Source organism: Perca flavescens, chromosome 16 (genome assembly GCF_004354835.1).
Source record: "Perca flavescens isolate YP-PL-M2 chromosome 16, PFLA_1.0, whole genome shotgun sequence".
In the NCBI taxonomy this organism is placed as follows: Eukaryota; Metazoa; Chordata; class Actinopteri; order Perciformes; family Percidae; genus Perca; species Perca flavescens.
In genome coordinates, this window is record NC_041346.1 from 16300937 (window position 1) to 16321367 (window position 20431).

Below are 20431 nucleotides of genomic sequence, written 5' to 3' on the forward strand. Positions count from 1 at the left end.
AAAACTAATTTAATTTAGTTTGAGTTTCATGTAGCAACATCACAATTATAATGCAATAGCATGTACTATATAATGCTATGAGATAATGTAGAGTACATAATGAAGGTTACAATATTACACAACACACATGAGTATTGAGGAAACACGTCTGTCCACACTGCACTTTCTACTACTGGTCCCTGACCCCAATCCTGGGATTGCTGCTAAACTAGTCGAGGATTACAACCATGCATGCTCTTTCCCCAGGCTAATCTCCTACTGGAGGACACACGGACACACACACACACACACACACACAAACACACTTCTGTATTACATGCAACTCACTAACTACACCTGAAGTAAAAACATGAATTGTTTTAAAGAAGACCACCTTGATTACATTATATTAACCAGTTTGATTTGCTATTTTAGTATGAAGATAAACCCAAAGTAAAAAAAAAACACAAATAACTGATTAATACATGAAAAATATGTTTTGTTTTTATTGAGTTTGGAACATAACTGCACAGGTCCAGAAACTGTTCATTTGAGGATGGTGTCAGAGTTGGCTGCAGAAAGGAGAGAGAAAAGTTGAAATGTTGAAATGTGGGATGCCTCATTTGAATAAAACAATAAAAGTAATGTTTGTGTGACAGTTAAACAGAAGGAACCAAGAGTGTGGTCCTGTTTTACCTTCAGACAGTTGTTTGTAGATGCGCTCCTGCTCCTCTCTAGCCTTCTTCTCCACTTCCTCAACCCTCTTTTCCTCCTCAGCAATGGGCTTTAGGTAATCTGAACAAGAAAAACAACACAACCAATCATTATTTCAAAACAAACCTGGAACATGTATTGTAGCTTTACGCAGTGTGCAAAATATCCTAATGACAGAGGAGTCCAGCATGGAATATAGAAGCTTCATACTTTATATACTTTAAAGATCAGAGTAGGTCTATGTCAGACAGATGGATTTTGTTATTATTTTTACTAGTTATACAAGGAGTTTTTAATGTATGTTAATGTATTTATTTGGATAAGATTTTTTTTTATATAGTTCACCTGGGCTGGCACTGGTTTGTGTTTTTTGTAATAAATAAAACTATTAAAAACATGTATATGAAAGGAACTTTACTAGTCCCTCCCTTCTGTCTGACGGTTGCCCTTGGAGTTTGGACAATGACAAACACTACTGGCGCATGCGCAGACATTACCAGACTTACCGAACCTCTGTTTGCCATAGAACACGCCTAGCAGCAGAGCAGACCACCTGGCCGTCTGAAATAAGTGATTCAAACGTGTTAACTAGTGAAGCAACTTTTACTAACCAGCTAACCTAACTAAGTAAGACATGTCAGCAAAACAGCTATAGATAGTTCATTTCTTTAACAATATTTAAGAACTCCAATGCATCTCATGTGACTCACTTTAAAACAGTATTATTAGCTGAGAGATCACCTTTCTGACTTTTTGTTACGGTTCTGTCTTTACCAATAACGTTACCCAGAGTGTGGTCACCGTTTACAAAAATAACGCTAAGTTAACGTGATGGGGGAAAAGATTAGCTACTTATTCTATGACCCTTCTGGATAACGTAACGTTAGTTGGTGATTGAAATGACACACTGCAATCACTGCAGCTCTACAAGTAGCTAGTCACGTTAATGATAATCACGAACTTTGCATTAGACAGACGCAGAAGTTCCAGGTTGTAAGTTAAAGCTGTTGTTAAATGTTCACCTGAACAGCCTGTCAATGTCATCGCTAGCAAACATTAGCTAACATGCTACTATAGCAACTGACATTAACGGCCAGTCCACCGATAGCTGCACATATAAAAAAATGTAAGCTTTCGTTTCAAATGAATAAGTTCACTTTAAATGTAATAAATGACAATATTCAGGTCAAATAATATGTGTTATTAATATTAGCTAACGTTACCTTGATGAGCGGCGACACTGCGACAGGAGGTACCATGGTGAAGCGAGGGAGTGACTTCCGGTCCGTGTCCGGGGGCCGGGCGGAAGTCTTTCTTTTTCCCTTCTTTTCTTTATTTAACTAATCAATTCATGGATGTAAGTTAAAACCACCGGAGCTGCATATTAGCCAAACGTAATTTTTACGAAATATATATTATTTTCAGTGCTTTTAATTTTCTTTTTTCTTTTTAACTCCAAACAATGGACTAAACTTTAGTCACTAAAGCAACAGACAAGCCAGTGTCAGAGTGGACTCACCCGCTTCACAAGGTAATGATGCCTAAACAGAATTAGCAAAGAAATGCACAATGAGCTAAATAAATACATCGTTACTCAAACATGAACATTTATCATATTAATTTAAAGTGATAAAAACTAATTTAGTTTGGCCAGTTATACATGTGTTTCTCAGATATGGGCAATATTGCAAATGCAAGAAAGTACAAAATTCCTGTTCAATTCAGCATCTCATTAATTAGTTATGAGATACTTTTATACAGTTCTTGTATGAAAGCCATGCAGGTGTAATACTAGAAAACGGTGGAAACAATCCTGTGCATTTTTTAGGGCCTATGAATCATTTAGCCTAGAATTTTCACAAATTATTGGCACCCCTGAATTCATTCATGTGATGTTTACAGTAGCCATATGTCACTGATGTGGTCTTAATTTTGTTTTGCCAGTCAAGGGGCTTCCACCTCAACTGCGGCACCACCTCCATTTTAGTAAAACCGTGGACACAACTAAACATCCAACCAAATATTATTTTTTAATTAATGATCTGCTGATTATTTTCTCAATAAATCAAGACATTTTTACAAAAAATGTCCATCACAGTTTCCTGTATTCACATTTCTTGTTTTGTCCGTCCAATAGTCGAAAACCGAAAAAAAAACTATTCAGTTTCCAATGATATGAAAACATGGAAAAGCAGGAAAATAACTCACATAAAATCGTTTGCATTTTTGCTTGAAAAGTGACTGAACCGATTATTTGATTATTATTATTGTTGCTGATTTATTTTCTGTTGATCGAGCATAAGTAATCAACTAATTGTTTAAGCTCTTCATGTAAATTGAAACTTAGTAAGTTTGGATAGCTATACCATAAGACTATCTAATATCTGTAGTGTTGTATCAATAACCTAATTGACTCCTACTTGAAGTGTGAAGTTTGTTTATCGGTGTTTTAAGCCCGCAACGTCTCCTTCCAGGCACCGCTGCCTGGAAGGCACTAGGGTTAATGTTAGGGTTAGGTGCCTTGAAGTCAACGGTCGCAGCGCTGCCTGGAAGGAGACATTGGGGGCTTAAAACACCATCAAGCGTGAAGTTTGCTATTATTGTAGTTCATGATGGCTGCCACTAGATGTTGCAGATTCCCTCCTTGCACAGAAACTGCACAGAGAAGTTCATGATTGTGGAGTTACAAATTCTTTGCTGCTGATTTTTTTTGACTTGGAAAAAAATCCAGTTAAAATGGTCTTCCCTCATCCTCACACATCTCATACACCAGCACACAAGTTACCCAAGTTTACAAACATCACACAACTGTGTATGGTAATTGTTATTGTGAGATATACTCCTAGAACAGGAGCACTCTCTCTATACCCATTATGCTTTGACAAACTAAGATGTGTAGAGAAAATCAAACATTTCACACATTTTCTTTCTCTAAAATTGCATTTCATAATTGTACAGTATTATTGAGGAAGTTTGGCACTGAAACAGTTGTTTCGTTTACATGTTGAAACTTGGGGCAAAGACATCAGAGTTAGTTTACAGATAGCAATGCAATGTACATACAGTATCATATCATGGACATTAATTAAAAGTCAAAATAGCAAGTAATGAGCAACACATAGCTATTCCTATGAAATGCAAAACACAGTAGAAGCAAACATGTAAATACAGTGCTGTGGAGATTTGCAAATACTGTTGTTCTAACAAATGTTTCCCACTTTGTTAAAATGCTGCAAGTAACATAACCCCATCAAATTGTTTTTTTGTTGTTTGAAAGAAATACAGATTTGAAAGGATCACATTGTTCAAAGTAATTAAAGCTAGCCTGATTCCAGATTCAAATGTTGATTGATAAATAATGAAGGGAAAGATGATAATTTGGTCTGATTATCAGGCTAACCAAAAGCAGCTCCAGATGTATATTATCAATTCACATAATAAATAACATGAACAATATCAGTGTAAAACAATACACTTAGTGCAGGGTGTTTCTAATCGTTGTCATAGATGCACTCTGAAAAGAAAATATAACATTGATTAAAAAGGTTATTTCTATTATAAATGGTGATTTGGGTCCACTGTGTGGATTTTTACAAATTATATGTTTGTATGAACTGATGAAAAGATTCACTGAAAACATACCATCTCCAATATCATCGTAGATATCGCCATCGCTGTAAACACAAAAACGAAACGATCAGTACAGACAGCATGTTGGCCCTGACACACCGACCCGATAATTGGCCGTCGGACAGTCTGGCGAGGTCAGTGACTCGAGTCTGTTCGGTGTGTTCCGTGCCGTCGTCCGTCGGAGGACCTGTCGGCCTTCATTTTGGCCGACCTGACTTGCTGGTTCGGAGGGCGGGCAGTCAGACCCACTCCACCAATCTGATTGGTGGAGTGCTAACCCGGAAATAACGAGCGGGATGAATGACGAACGCCTCTCAAAATCTGATGAAAATCTTTTAAACTGACCTTTGTCTATCTGAAATGAAGACAGATTCAGCAACTGCATGGCCTATTTCTTGCTTAAAATGTTTTCAGAAACAACTTTCAGTGAACTATTTTCGTAAAATACAAGATCGTATTTCGAAAAAGCCGCCATTACTATCGCCTGGAGAAGCCAGACCCATGTGACGCGTTCGTCATTTCCGGTTTTCATTTTTGGTATTACGTGTCGCGCACGCGCAGAACGTACGCTCAAGACGGCGTCGCTTCGGTGTGTTCCGAGGCACTTTGGACCTTGGGGAGCAGACTGATCAGTCTGACTGGCTTTTCTGCTGATGGTCAGCCGTCAGGTTGGAGTGTCAGGGGCTTAAGTCTGTGTGTGTGTGTGTGTGTGTGTGTGTGTGTGTGTGTGTGTGTGTGTGTGTGTGTGTGTGTGTGTGTGTGTACATGTTTGTGGTACTCACTCAGTTACAATGTGGCCGGTCGAAACATAACCAACTGTAAAATACACACAGGCAGATTTTAGACTTGGGATGGTCCACTTTTGTGGTGCAAAGAATGAAAAAGCTGTAGTGTAGAAACCTTGATCACATGTACTCACACTTGCCCTCCTCGTTCCGACAGATGAGTTTGTTATCCACGGCTTTAACAATGACGTCCAGTGTCTCTCCTGCTTTGACTGGGAGCTCCTTCACACCCCACTTCTTGTTAGTAAGGGTCGGGGCGATGGTCACCTGGTACAGCACCTTTATCCCAGCCTCATACTGAAAGAGAATTACGTCATCAATATTGTGACTGTGTGTACATTTTATTTTTACATTCCTTATCAGAGATTTCACTGGGTTGGTGAAAGACTCGGGTGCGCATATTTGGCGAAGGGGTTTAGGGGTAAATCCCTCAAGAATGATTTTCAAAAAAAAAAAAATGCGATTTGACATAATTTTGACCATTATTATCGCCATATCTGTGTCTAAAAACGTTGGAAACGCTAGAGCAGACAATAAATAAGTAACTACAACCATTAGATCTCAGTATCATTTAGTTAGTTTTGATGCTCCCATTGATTTTACATTCATTCGACTTAGGTGCTGCCCAGAACGGCTCAGGTGCTGCACCTAAGTCTTATAATGGTAGGAAAAACCCTGTTGATGATGGCATGTTAGTTTTTAATGTATGAAGAAAAAGAAGACTTAAAGAAGTTTGACCTTATATTCACTACGATGATTATACTTGATATCCTAATGAATTTATATTCAAATTGTTGTGGAAGTATGAGCTTTTAAAGTAGTAGCTTTTAAATTTGAAAAATACTAACTGTACTATATGCACTATAGAGCTGTTTTAAGTTTTTCAGCAGGCATCCTGGTAACTGATAAACATGCTTAAAGACATCAAGGAGGGACAAACTTTAAACTTTTTCCTGAATTCCTTCTCCTCTTTCTCGAACTTTTTCTGCTTCTTTGGGTCCATCTCTTCAGTCTTGCTTTTGCCTTTCAGGGGTGGAAGGCTGGAGAGCAAAAAAAATTATTCTTTGGTCACTTTTTTTTTTTTCTCAACCACAATATGTCTGAAATTTTTGAAAATACACTTGAACACATGGATCTGAATGGACGTTATTGTAAGGTTATTTTGTTTTAAGATCGATGCAAATGTACCTGCTGATGGGAGGAAGGGGAGGCACATTTTGAGAGTCAATATCGTCATATATCTCATCATCAATCGCTGCCCCTGGCTGATCTGTGATAACACGTGGAAGGAGAAGTCAGTGATGTAAAAATGTTTTACTTTAAGACACCTAACATTAAGAGGGGACACATTTTAATCAGACTACATAAAACAAACATCAATCGTCAGCTGTAAAGGATGTAAAGAGAAGGTGTGTGTTTGCATTTTGACTAATGAGGTTTAAAAGCCATAATGCCATAAAAATCAATGACATAAAAGCATGAATTGAGTGAAGTACAAACTTCACTTATGAGATAAAATGCAAAGTGTAGTTACTTAAAGTGAGAATATGTAACTTTAGCTGAACACCAGACAATGTGGCTACAATCTACAATGACAGCAGACTTGTAAAAGCTTAAATGTAGCATGACAGAAACAGAGAAGAGTCATACAAAGTGACTTCTGTAATGGCAATTGTTCAACAATATAGTGGCTAACACCCTACGAGCCACTGGTCATAACCGACCAAAAAAAAGCAATACCATTGTGTGTATTGTATGGAGCACTCTCGCTCCATACAATACACACAATGGTGTTGCTTTTTTTTTAGTCGTGTTTTATTGCTTTTGAATTCAACTTCTTATTTGTAAGAGGGAAAATGTGTTAAGTCTTCTTTCAATATTGATATACTGTAGTCTTGATTTAACAATGCCAACTAAGGAATAAGGACTTTTTTGGGTAAATAAATGACCCAAAGGCCAGTTGCATAAGGCTAAATCTTAGGCATTCATTTAGAGTTTGTTTTCCTAAATTGGAAGTCTGGAAATTTAAACCAGCACGTCTACTTTGCTTTTATTAGAGAAGAAGATATACAAATATAACTATAATATATATATTTATTTATTTTATTTTATTATTTTAAATTTTTTTTTAACATGGTAGCATATTACAATGAGTGATACCTGAATTCCCCTCTGCAGTAAACTGGCTGGGTGGAGGCACTCTGGTACAACAGAACAAAAATCAAAATGTTACATAAATAAAAAAAAAATGTAAAAAATGTTACATAATTTATATCATGACAATATTAAAAGTTGAATCAAAGCAGCCCAAATGAAAAATCCTATTCATGAATTGCAACGCAATATTTTGAGTTAGTATACTTGAGGGTGTTAGCAGCAGATGGTGCCCTGATTTTCTGATTAAGTCAACAGTCATACATCAATTACAGTCATGCAAATGTCTCGAGAAGATTAGTAAAGTCATAGAACAGCTGCACTGATTGTAATCATAGAAATGTCACTTTGATTTCAGTTTGCTAATTAGCATCCTTGGGTGTTATTCAGTAAGAGGTGAAGGTTTTGATCTGATCTGGGGAGAAAATCATCATCAAAAAGCAAATTCATCTGAGAGGAATTGTTTAAACATTGAAAGGGAGGAGTGACGGCTGAAAGATTAGGGAGTGGACAGTAGATCTGTGATTGGTCAGTCTTACTACTGAGTGTATTTTACTCTTTAGTGCTGGCAAGACGTCTGTTCCGGTCAAACATCCACAGGAAGCCACGAGGCTTCGTAGGACAAGACCTGGAGTCTGGACTAGAGAGCCAACCAAGGATGAAAAAAACCTGCATTTTTTTTTTTTTCTTCTTTTTTTTTTTTTTTTTTTTACTTTTCTGTGTATCCATCACAAACATATAGTACTCATTTTCAAATGTTCCCATTTAAACAAATCAGTTCTCACCTGACGTCCAGGTTTGGATCAACAACATCATCATATATTTCTCCTTCGTCTCCTGGTAGCGGGGGTAGAACAACTACAGGACAACAGCAAATACATTATGTAATTCGTCACTCTGTGAAACAACATTGACATTAACTGAATGCAAAGATTAAAACTAAGTGTAATGAAATGACTTATATTATTGTGAGGTTTTACGCATACCTCCTGGTCTTTTCATCCTGAGAGAGAGAGAGAGAGAGAGAGGAATTTGATATTAACATTACAACAACGAAGCTTCCTGAATATGTCAGAACTGTAGTACTGGGTGCCATACCAAACTGACAGAAATGTTAGATTTTTTCAAGGACAATGGTTAAATATTTCCAACTACTGTCTGCATGGATGTGTTGCATAACTGAGGTTTTTTTATTGGCAGTTTATAATGAGAAAAAAACACATCTGGTACTAGTGGCTCCTATGATTTCACTTGTCTCCATTCTTACAAAAGTGCGACTCATCTGTGAAACTAACTGATGTAGAGTTAGAATATATATCAGTACCTGTTATCAGGAGACGCCACGTCAATGTCATCATATACCTCAGGTTCGTGCGCCTGCTGAGCATGACTTTTCAGAGTGTTAAAGTCAATTTCCACTGACGTGGTCTTCACATAACCAACTGTTAGAAACAAAGAGCAAAGTGAAATATTGAGTTGATTTATTGTCTTTCGTTAGGATGTCAAGTGTGAAATATAGACTATTTGATAAAAAATGAGAATATATCACAAATAAACGATAATAAGGATAAGACTGACTGAAATTTATTTCAAACATGTAAAAGAAAACAGAAAAGGTCATACAGAAAATAATGTTTCACAAACTAGAAAGAATAAACATACATGAATAATAAATAAAAAAAATAAAATCCATAATTCATTGTTAGTTAACAGCTTCCTCTGTCATACATGTTTTTTTCTGTTTTTAATAACAGATGAAAAGTCTTATCCTGTATTTGCAGAGGGGACTGGAAGGATGTGATGGCCAAAAAGAAGAAGACAGGTGAAAGATGAAGCAAAGGCAAACATGAAGAAGGGAACAAAATGAGACCAATGAGGGACAAATGTGTGAACTTACTGGATCCGTCCTGCGTCCGTCCCAACCATTTTCCCTCTGGGTTGCCCTGGACACGGATGATGTCCAGGCTTTGTCCCTGCTTCAGAGCAAGGTCAGTCTTACTGCTTCGGCAATCCAACCGAGCTTTCCCTTGGTGGACGACCTCCAGGGGACCAACCAACTAACACACACAGCCGTGCACAAAAACATATGCAAATGCAAAAAAAAAAAAAAAAAAGAGATTGTTACATTTATTTATATGACATGCTTTTTAAAGATTTTTTGGGGGCTTTTCCACCTTTAATTGATAATAAAATTAATTGACCAGCTAGGTGAGAAAAGAGGGGGGAGAAAATGCAGGAAATCATTACAGGTCAGATTCAAACCCTGGACCTCTGCGTCAAGGCATAAACCTCTCAGTATGTGTGCGCCTGCTCTACCCACTGAGCCAACCCGGCCACAATATGACATGCTTTTGACAGAACAATATATTTGTCACTTTTTAAGGGTCTAGCTTCATATTTAGTCTTGTTTGCTCACTTTGAACTTCTTTCTGGCATCTTGTTCCTTCTTCTCACGTTCCTTCTGCTCCTTCTTCTCAGCCTCTAGCCGTTTTTTCTCCTCCTTTTCGTCTTTCTCTTTTTTCTTTTCTTGTTCAATCGCTTCCCTTTTGGGATTGAGAGATAGTTGATAATAGACAGTAAATTATAAATTGTGAAAGATTGATGAACAGATGCACTTGCAAGATGTGGCTCCTAAGATTACACAGCATATTTTTAATAAAGAGGACCGCTAAATAAATGTCAATATGACTGACTGGCTGAGTGACAAAATACAAAAGCGTACACTATCTTAAAGGTCCCATGGCATGAAAATTTCACTTTATGAGGTTTTTTAACATTCATATGCGTTCCGCCAGCCTGCCTATTGTCCCCCAGTGGCTAGAAATGGCGATGGGTGTAAACCGAGCTCTGGGTATCCTGCTCTGCCTTTGAGAAAATGAAAGCTCAGATTGGCCGATCTGGAATCTTGCTCCTTATGAGGTCATAAGGGGCAAGGTTACCTCCCCTTTCTCTGCTTTGCCCGCCCAGAGCATTTGGCTCACCGATGAGAGAGACCTCATAGCTTTCAAACGAGCAAAGTGGCAGTTGGTCAAGGCCACACCTCCACCCTCCACCTTGCCCCTCCCTCTCTCCTCCTCAATAGCTACAGACACAGAAATGGCATGTCCTAAGGAAAGCTCATTGTGGGACTGGCTAGTGGCTGTAATTCTGCACCAAGGCTAAATTTTGAAAGAGACTTCAGATACAGTATTAGGGGACCACTAAGGCCTATATATAAGCCTCCACAGAGCACCATGTCATGGGACCTTTAAAAATATCCAGTTAATCTATTTAATTGGGATCGTTTCTTATAATGGAATTTATCATAGTATCTTAGCCTATGCTAATTTGCAGCACATCACTAGACGGGCTTTTCCAAAAGTGCAAAACACAAACAATACTAGAAAACACAAATTAAAATTCATCAACTGAAAGTACATGTGAGTGAGAATGAATGGCTTCTTGTAGTGTTGCAAAACAACCACCAGAGAGTAGTGTTAGTGAAGTTAGACAAGAACACAGCTGAACTGGGATTAAAACCAACACTTGAGTGAGGGTGCTCAGTAAATTGTTAAACATGTACTTACAATATTGAAATCAGAGTGTTGGATAAGCAGGTAAAGATTTAATGAAGAGCACTCTCTCACCATCGTTCATCAAGATCCTCATACATCTCTCCGTCATCATCATCGTCATCATTTTCCTCCTGAGAACACGCGAGTAAAAACAGCATTAGTTCAGCAGTAATTAGTTCATTTTCATACATCATACTGTATCATCCTTTTCACCTCTGCAGACCTTTTTAAAGACTATTAAACTCTATTTTTCGTATTCCTCTTTATAATTGCATACGTGGAAATTTCCATCATGTATTTCACATTCTTAATTTCTGATGGGATTACTGCTGTTTCTCTGCAGAGGGCCTAAATGCACTGATTCATTCACACCATCATTCACACGTCATTCACGCATCCCTGATACTTTGTTCTGAGGTCAATGTAACATATACTTACCACACAAAAGTTATTGTCATTTACAGTACTCATCTTTTCTTTCTTGCCTATTTACTTACTGTGCTGTTGCTGTATGTTTTCACCGCATGCTGCTACATATTGCACCACTAAATGCATTTGTCATATCTCCTTTAGAGGTTGAAATTAGGAAATCACTTTGCTGATTGAAAGACTTTGTTTGGTTAAGTTTAAAGATTCGTAGTCACTGACTGCAGTTTGTTCATTCTTTCCTCTAAGCTACGTACGTCACTAAGTGAATGCGCCACTATTCATACGGCCCAAAGTTCAGCACTGATGCAATTGTCTTCAGTTCAGTCTGTTGTAGTTGTATATAGTACAGTTAGTCTGTTTCAGTTTAGTACAAAAATAGCCTATACAAGCGCTTTTGAAATAAGGTTAATAGTGCTGCAGTAGTCAGTTGTTCACTTTGAAATTTTAAAAGAAATTGGGAGAAAATGTGCTGAACACCTCTAGTTTCTTCATGAGCACACGCGCATGTTCTTATCTTATTGTGTCTGCACCTGCACATGTAACTGCATGCAAATCTGTATTTATGTGATAGTAAATCAGCATGTCTCACCTTTGCCCTCTGACTTGGGTGACCTAAAGAGAAACAATAAATCTACATTACAAGATATTCTGATCCTTGTGGAATAGCTACAATCATAATGATCCAGCTCATACTTCTTATCTGACTATTTTTATTATTTTCGTAACAGTCAAAAGAGAGTTTCTCAAATATGTTATCTCTTCATTCTGAATCATGTAAAACAACATTTATGTGTTTAAGTTTCACACAATGAGAACTAAACTAGGCTGTCTTGACAACTATTGATAGAAAATACAAAAAAAAACTGCACAGTTTTAGCCATATAGTATCCTATGCAAATTACCAAGATAACCAACCCAAAGTAGGTAAAATGTTGGTAACAGTAAGACAGACTATTCACAGCCAAGATATACTGACTAATATAGTTCCATGTATGTTTGTCTTCTGATATGTAAATATTGGTACAATGTTCAGCATCACACAGTCCTTTTCTGTCTTCCTGTGGTGGTAAATACATGAACGCCTTGCCACATGGTAGTCATGACACATCACATTTGATCAAATAGTGAACATTACTGAACCTGAAGACGGTGGTAGAGGTGGAGGAGCACTCTTGAATTCATCAACATCATCATAGAACTCCTCTTGCTGGATCCTAAAAAAAGGACAGTCAGGATTTACCTTTTGTCAACAGTAGAAGCTTTATCCAAAAGACATACGGCATATACATTTTGTAACTGTGTTTGTGTGTCCATGAATGTGGGGCTTACATGGCTCCAGGGTGTTGTGGGGGCAGACTAGGAAGTGCGGGCGGAGGGGGAGTCGGGGTCACATGGTTGCTGTGGTTACTGGGGTGAGAGGCCAGAGGAGTTGAGAGAATGGGTTTCTTAAAGGTGCCAGGACCTGTAAGAGAAAGACATGGTGTTAAAATGGACAATTTACTGTAAGTGTCTTTACGCTTCAATGACTGTATATGTAGCTATAGATAAATAGATGGATAGATAACTTTATCAATCCCCAGAGGGGTAACTAGCGTGGTTGCCCATGCAAAAAGAAACGTCAAGTCAGACAGGCCCCAACAAACAATATGACAGTGTGAAAATACTCCATTACTGTACACGTTCTGTGTTTGAAATCAATTATCAGAAAAATTGAGTTCAAAAGAGTGGAAATACTCATAATGGAGCAAAATTGGCGCATGTCAGTGTTATCCATCCATCCATCCATTATATGTAACAGTTTATCCTGTTCAAAGTCAGGGGGGCTGGAGCCAATCCCAGCTGACATCGGGCAAGAGGTGGGGTACACCCTGGGCAGGTCACCAACCATTCATGCTCACATTCAAACCTACAGGCAATTTAGAGTCAATAATGAACCTAACCTGCATGTCTTTGGGCTGTGGGGAAACATAATAAACCACACCAACACACATAGAACATGCAAACTTCACACAGAAGGACCCAAGCCAACCAGCGGGTTCAAACCTGCAACCCTCTTGCTGTGATGTGACAGTGCTAACCACTGCACCACCATGCCACCCCTGTCAGTGTTATATCTTATATTATTGAATTATGATCAGTGATGCATTACAGTGTAAGCAGCTTTCCACTGGTGGAGCTGATTTTAACTACTTCATATACAGTTGAATGATTTTTTATAACAATACTTTGCACTCTGCAAAGTAACTAGTGGAGTAAAAAGTAGAAATTCTACCTCTGAAATGCAGAGGAGTAGAATGATTTTAAAATAGCAAAATATGGAAATACTCAAGTACAAGTACCTCAAAATTAGTACTTGAATGAATGTACCGGTAATTAATTCACAAACTGTGGTTAAAGTTTACAGTAAACAAATCAAATGAAGGGACAACAACATCAAAACTTTTATTTTTGGTCTTCTAAGTTTCAGCCAACAGCCATCCCTTACCTCTGACTAAAAATCAATTCAGATCAGGTGTGTGTCTAAAAACTGAGCCTCTCACCCGAAACTATGCCTGTTTGCTGGAACTTACTTCCTCATATGGTAAAACAAACTCTGCCGTCAGAGCAGATAGCAAGGAGGAAGGAGAAAGGAGAAACTGGACAGGGAACTTGGCCGGGTGAAATAGAGGAACCAAGTGAGTTTCTGTGACTTTGGTGTCTTATCTATCGCTCTGAACAACTTTACAGCCATTTCTGTGCAACTTGCACAAATTTTGTACAGAATGTACAAAAGTCAAATTCAAATGCTACATGAACATATCTTAAAATGCTAAGAATAATTGACTTTTAAAGCTATCATGTAAAAGCAGAAGGTATTTGTATTGCTGCTTGATCAGATAACCAAAATTAAACTCTGCAAAACAACTGCACATGACAAATTGCTAATGCCACTGAAACCACATAAACTTGTGAATTCCTTTTCACACTTCTGAAACGCATTCAAAAAGCCTGTCCAAATTAGCACTGGTAGTGACAGAGAGGAAATGCACTTGAGACAACAAAATATTATATGAGGAACCCCTTTTATCTGACTGTAACAAGACCTGCAAACTGTTTACTGCCATTTAATCTTCTTGACAGAAATGCCTGGTTTAGCTTAGCTTTCAGAGAGTTTAGAGAAATGATGTTGAAATCCTTTGCAGTGTTTGAATTGATGTATTTGTTGCATATCAATTGGGACCAGGGGACCAAAGACATATCATAACAAATGGAAAACAAATGATACCAGTTGAAGTATTCCTGCCTGTGGGGCCACATGTGTGTACCTGCACTCTACTAAAACTCTATTTTCCAGCTGTTAAAGTCATTTGTTCAGTATGTTGCCTTCTTAATGGTTATAAATTAGATAGAAAGGAGATTTATAGAGAAAAACCAATAAAATGTAGACTGGGTAAACCCATTCCGATCTGCCGCCGATTTGATTTCGCCCTGCAGCTCAGGCTGGAAACCTGTACGTTTATCTATCCTGCTTCCGTTACAATTTTGCGGGGACCAATCACAAACTGGCTTATCCACCTGGCGCGCTACAGTTCAGAACTCAGTTATTTTTACCCCCAAAGGGAATAAATAAGCAAAGGGCCACATGTAACAGATCTCTTTGTAACATGCAAAGGTAAAAGCAAGAACTTTTCTGCTGAATCTTAATGAAGAATGCCTGCTTGAGTTTATCTGTGACACAAAGTGGAATCACACATCTTTGAGACCTTTGAGAGTGTGAAGTTGTTATTTTTGGGTGGGGCATCGGACTACATTTTAAAATGCAGCTTTGTAATGCATTGCACCACAGTGAGGATTGATTTGTGTAAATACTGATATGTATATTCACTCACTGAATTGGTGATTGCTTCTTATCATAATCAGTAGTTTTGTTCATCTATGGTGTCACTATTAAACAAAACAAATATACTGTTAATTACGTCCTACTTACCATTATCAGAGGCCACGGCACCTTTTCTAAAGCTCTCCAGGTTGACATTGGGGGGTCGATTGGGCTTGGCAGGAGCAGGACCCAAAGCTAAACTGTTGGGGAGGGGGTTACGCTTGGGGCCTGAAGTGGCATCCTTGACAATGCTGCTATTCTGAGAAGGCTTCGGAGGTTTTTTGATGCTAGGTTTTTTACTGGCTAAGGGTGTTGGAGGAACAACTGAGTTAGTGGCAGTGATTGCCAGTTTGTTGGCTTCGTCTGCTTTCACGGCACTATCCGACTCCTTGTTGAAGGCATTCTGAACAGTCTTGAATTTGGGGGGCGGCTTAAAAGTGTAGTTCGGAGTGTTCGCAGTGTTCGCAGTGTTCGTGGCAGCTCCTGCAGATTCATTTTGCTGCTTTAAATTTACAAAGCTGCTGCTTCGTTTTTGTTCTAAAACTCCACCACTGTCTTCTTTCACCCAGCTGGGCTTGGAGTTGACTGCTGCATAAGGTTTAGGAAAGGTAGGTTTGGGGTCAGACAGGGTGGAGCTCAGGAAGGGCTTGTTGAGAGGGGACTTCTGTAGAGGGCCTTTAGCTTCAGGAGCTTGCAAAGGTGGCTTCACGGGTTTATTAACAGTGAAAGGTTTTTTGTTGGTGTTGGGGTCATCCTGGGTGTTTTCAAACCGGCTAGCCAGGGCTTTAGCTTTGTTTGGTTCACGTGCCTCTGTATCACTTTTAGTTGATACTGTATTTTTCAGAAAAGTAGGTTTTGGAGGAATATTTATCGCACTGCCTGAGAGGCTCTCCAATACCGGTTTTCTTGTCTGTATGTTTGGGCCGGAGGAGAGGGTGGGGTGCAGGGGTTGTTTGGTGCGTCCAGGCGGTGTGGAAGAAGTCTCGTCAGTGCTCGCCCCACTCGCTTGGAAGCGAGCCATCATGGTCTTTACGTCGGCTTTGTTTTCCTAGAAAGAATGGAAGAGGATCAGAAGTAGAGTTAATAATCAGAATACAAAATCAGAATTAAAAATAAGATTAAGATGCGCTATGCATGCCAGAATGGAAAATGACTTCAGCAAACAAAAGTCCTAAAAAAGACGCAGAAACTGCTTGACAAAGCAAAAGAGGAATAAAAGCAAAGAACATTCACAAATCCTTAGACTGACATGAAAGTTCACATAGGAACAGAAAGTTGTGCAACTTTAAAATACCTTCCTATCCGGGCATTTCCAATTAATGTAAGTCCGGCTCCCTCTGTGGTTGCTTATTACCTCCTCCAAGGAGTTTGTCTGTTTGTCAGCAGAATTACTGAAAAACTATTTTCGATTTCGATTTTCATGTGGAAGGCCATAGCGTGGGCCAAGAAAGAACCCATTTGAATATCTCCAAAAATTTGGAGCGGATCCAATTCACAGAACGGATACATAAATTGACATTGTTTGGGGTATGTTATGTCATAGACATAAAAACATTTGAAGCACACATCTGCTGCTGTGAACACATCATGCTTCTCCATACAGTATACAGTACATACACATACTGTACAGTTTGTGGTGTCCCAACTGGTATATAAATATGACATTGTTACTGTGTCAAAATAACCACATATTGGTGTGGCTGAATAACCCAATGGAAATCATGTAAATAACTAAAACTGGGTCAAAATAATTTATTTTGGGTGTGATCAGTGACCCAGTGGTTTTTATGCACATGGGTACTGGCTCGGTGCTAGATTGACCCAAATTGGGTTGAAATTGGCCCAGTGTGTATTTGTATCTGTTCCTCTCTTTTCTCTAGGTCACTCATAAACCACTAAATGAATGTCCTGTAATCTACACTTTCCTTCATTTATCTAAACAAAAGCTCTTTTATATGCTATGGAAACTATTTCTATTATTTGGATAATATAGCCTATACAAAGATGAGAACTGGGAACCAAAATGCATTCCTCATGATATTAAAATGTATAAATAAAAAGCAAATAGGATATCTCAAAAGGCAACGTTAGATAAAGGTTAAACAACACTTTGAAGCAAATTGTAATATGTTAAGTAGGAAGTACTATACAATAGATGGCTTTGCACATTCTTCAGTGTAGGTAAACAAAAAGTACTTTTGTCAGGTATTGTTGAAGAAGAGGGAGGGATATTAACGATATGCCTGTTTTGAGGATGTATGATCCTCAGCAACAAAATGGTTTATAGTGTATTATTGCAATTTGATTGTTTATTACACTTAAAAGAAGTCTATAATGAGAAATATACAGTGTTGCTTTGCCTAAGGCACTAATGGATGCATCCGAACATCTTGGTCATGCAGCTACAATGAACTGACCAAGCAGCAGCCACACCTATTGTAATGAGGCAGGTTTGCCTGGAGTTAGAACCATACCAGGAAGTGTAGATAAGAGCGTGCTATTTCTACAGCAGAGCAGTGAAAGCGGGGGGGGGGGAACGGTACAACAGAAAGTAGAAATGTACTGCATGAAGCTAAATGGGAAGTTAAACCACAGTGAATGTCAGATCTTATAACAATAGTCAAAACCCAGTTAGAATATAGTAAAAACAGTCACACTTACACCGAACAGTTGCCAGAAAAAAAGAAGAAGATACTGTGTGTTACTGTAACTAGAATGATCTCAGTATGATGTTAATAAGTGATGGAAAAGCCAAGTCAAGCTTATTAGTATAACTAATATTGCATTCTACCAACCATGTCTCCTAAAAATTAAGTTTATTATGGTTTTTTTTTCTTCTTATATGGCATAGAAATTGTAGGAACATATTATGGTTTTGGTTAAATACTGAAAAAGATGATTGAATACTGATCTTTTTATAACCTTAACTTGCCAAAACATTAAAAAAATGTAAATCATTACTACGAGCAGATATTGTGGGAAAAGCAATGTACAGTTTGAACATTTTGCAGCTTTGCAGACTGGACTTCTCCGCTGTCCACTCATCTATCCAACCATCATCCAAAATATAGCACTGCGTCTATTCAGTCAGTTATAGCTCCAAAATATCTTATAGCATTCTGGACACACGAATGGTCAATGGAGAAGCGAGTGATGTTGGAGGATTTGTTTTTAGAAGTTTTGGTATTTTTTTTGAGACACTGTGTGTGTTGTTGAGAAGGTCACTGTCAACCTTTACTTTAAATCAACCACCTTTCAAGCCAACCGAGGTTCCATATTTGGTGCAAGTTCATTTACTCAAGTACTGTTCTTAAGTACATATTTGAGGTACTTGCACTTTACTTAAGTCTTTTCTTTTCATACCACTTTCTACTTCTACTCCACTAAATTTCAGAGAAAAATATTGTACTTATTACTCCAATGCATTAATCTGACAGTTTTAGTTACTAGTTACTTTACAAAGATTAATTAAATTAGCCAACAATATACAGGCCTACAAGTACAGCTGAAATGATTAGCCGATTAAACACTTAGTTGATTGACGGAACTGTTTTGATCGTTTCCAGTTTCTAAAATGTGAGGATTTTTCTGCATTAAGTACTTTTACTTTTAATACTTTTAGAACACTTTTTTCCCATGATACATACTTTTACCTAAGTAACATTTTCATTGCAGGGCTTTTATTTGTACTTTTACTTAAGTAAAGGATCTGAATACTTCTTTCACCACTGGTGCTGAAAGCATAGGCTTTGGCTGAAGTGTCCCTATAATGGTGCCCGTAACTCTTTGCAGTGGTGGCACCAAGCCTGACATGATGTGGCTGCATATGAAATCAGAGGAAAGTTCCCTCATCAAGGTTCTGTTTCTCAATCGCAGTAAACAAAATATTCCCCAATATGTTCTGCCACTTGCAATTACCACTTCTCTAAATGTTTGTGCAGTTGCAATTTTGTAAAAACTAAAGATAAATTCTGTAAAATCCAGTAAGACCTCCCAGAATAATGCAACACAACTAAACAGAACCCCAATCTGCAGTCAAAGTGACCATAAACGTTAGTCTTCTGAAACTGTATAGCTGTGAAAAGTGTTTAGCTAGGATATTCATTGCAGGGCTGTTAGACTGCATTAGTTTCAGCTAAGTGTGACTAATAATCTGGCAGCACACTGTACATTCTGGATAAACACAGGTTTAGATTATTGTTTACCCTGTATACAGTTTATAGTTTTAGTGCAGGGTTACTTTTATTATGCGTAAGGTCATGTGGAGAAGTTAAAACCACAGTATTGTTATGTTGAGAACAATAATTTAGCCACTGGATGGTTAGGTGTTTAGCTAGTTCCCCTGTTATTGCAAATATGAATTAAAATGTTGTTGTATATGCAGTTATTAAACACAAGTAGATTTAAAGTAATATGACCTGCAGAGAAAAGAATGAGAGAAAGCGATAATCTGGTCAAAGCAAAGAGGAACCATGATTTCTAAAAGTTGAGACCAAAGTTGTTTTACACAATCTAGATGACACAAAACCACACACACATGCATGCACATACACACAAATTACCCTAATGGTGGATCCTGTTTTTACACAATATATATGAAGAAATGAAACAAAAACATGAAATTAAATAAAGAAAATGTAATGGATTAATAAAAGCCCACAAATCGATACAGTGACTTTTTAGTCCAAGTTCTGTTGAATGCATTTTAATATAATAATCTCTTATCATACATGCAGTAACTTGCTCAAACAAATTACACTGTCAAATTCATAGGTACAAGAATGAATGGCTACTTGAAGGTGTTGCTGCAAAAAAAATACTCATAGTATCCAGCTTTCTTTCATTACATCGTACCCAGGTACTCAAAAGAAATTCTTATATCTACAAAGTGATTTTTAAATACTTTTAGTTGACAGTTAAGTTGTACTCACCATACTGAGAACAGCAATCCCAGGCGCCTCTGCTAGGTGTAAATGGTTGGCGTGTAAAGTGGTGCAGTGTGTGTTTGTTCAGTGTAGCTGTGGGAGTTTCTGTTGAGGTCGAAGAGAGAGAAAGGCACAAGATAAAGTGAATGACAAAGCATTAAGTGTGTGTGTGTGTGTGTGTGAGTGTGTGTTTGTGTGTGTGGGGAGGATGTACACTCCAGTTCGGTCAGTGATATCAGCAGACTACTTGACTACTTCCTCTCTTGGTAGAATGTGTATTTTAATGTGGCTGCGAGTCTCCCAGCCTCTGTTATCTGTGTATTTTGATCTCATGAATTTGCCTATACCTGGCAAACTCCCTGCACTTTTCCTCTGTGCTCAACAACTGATGCCCACTCACTC

At 38.1% G+C, this 20431-nt stretch overlaps 1 protein-coding gene across 2 annotated transcripts; it reads right to left on the reverse strand.

The window, feature by feature from the left end:
• Positions 1 to 3201: 3201 nt before the first annotated feature.
• On the reverse strand, positions 3202 to 20256 carry fyb1b (FYN binding protein 1 b). Of its 2 annotated transcripts, XM_028601076.1 has the most exons (19): positions 20036 to 20256; positions 15213 to 16152; positions 12575 to 12707; positions 12386 to 12459; positions 11835 to 11857; positions 10889 to 10947; positions 9679 to 9805; positions 9160 to 9319; positions 8587 to 8704; positions 8249 to 8265; positions 8048 to 8120; positions 7819 to 7902; positions 7269 to 7309; positions 6297 to 6378; positions 6049 to 6148; positions 5243 to 5405; positions 5106 to 5139; positions 4336 to 4367; positions 3202 to 4207 (listed from the first exon to the last, which is right to left on the reverse strand). In XM_028601076.1, the coding sequence occupies exons 1-19, from the start codon at positions 20036 to 20038 to the stop codon at positions 4185 to 4187; spliced, it is 2286 nt and encodes a 761-aa protein (XP_028456877.1). In that variant the 5' UTR covers positions 20039 to 20256; the 3' UTR covers positions 3202 to 4184. The 2 variants fall into 2 exon arrangements, with proteins under 2 accessions (XP_028456877.1, XP_028456878.1); XM_028601077.1 differs by lacking the exon at positions 7819 to 7902.
• Positions 20257 to 20431: the final 175 nt, after the last annotated feature.

Bases quoted from the DNA above. Each gene is read 5' to 3' on its own strand.
- fyb1b (XM_028601076.1), bottom strand. The intron at 11,858-12,385 runs GTTCAGTAATGT...GTTTCTCTTTAG, and splicing joins ACCTCTACCACCGTCTTCAG to GTCACCCAAGTCAGAGGGCA. The intron at 6,149-6,296 runs GTACATTTGCAT...TTTGCTCTCCAG, and splicing joins CCCCTTCCTCCCATCAGCAG to CCTTCCACCCCTGAAAGGCA.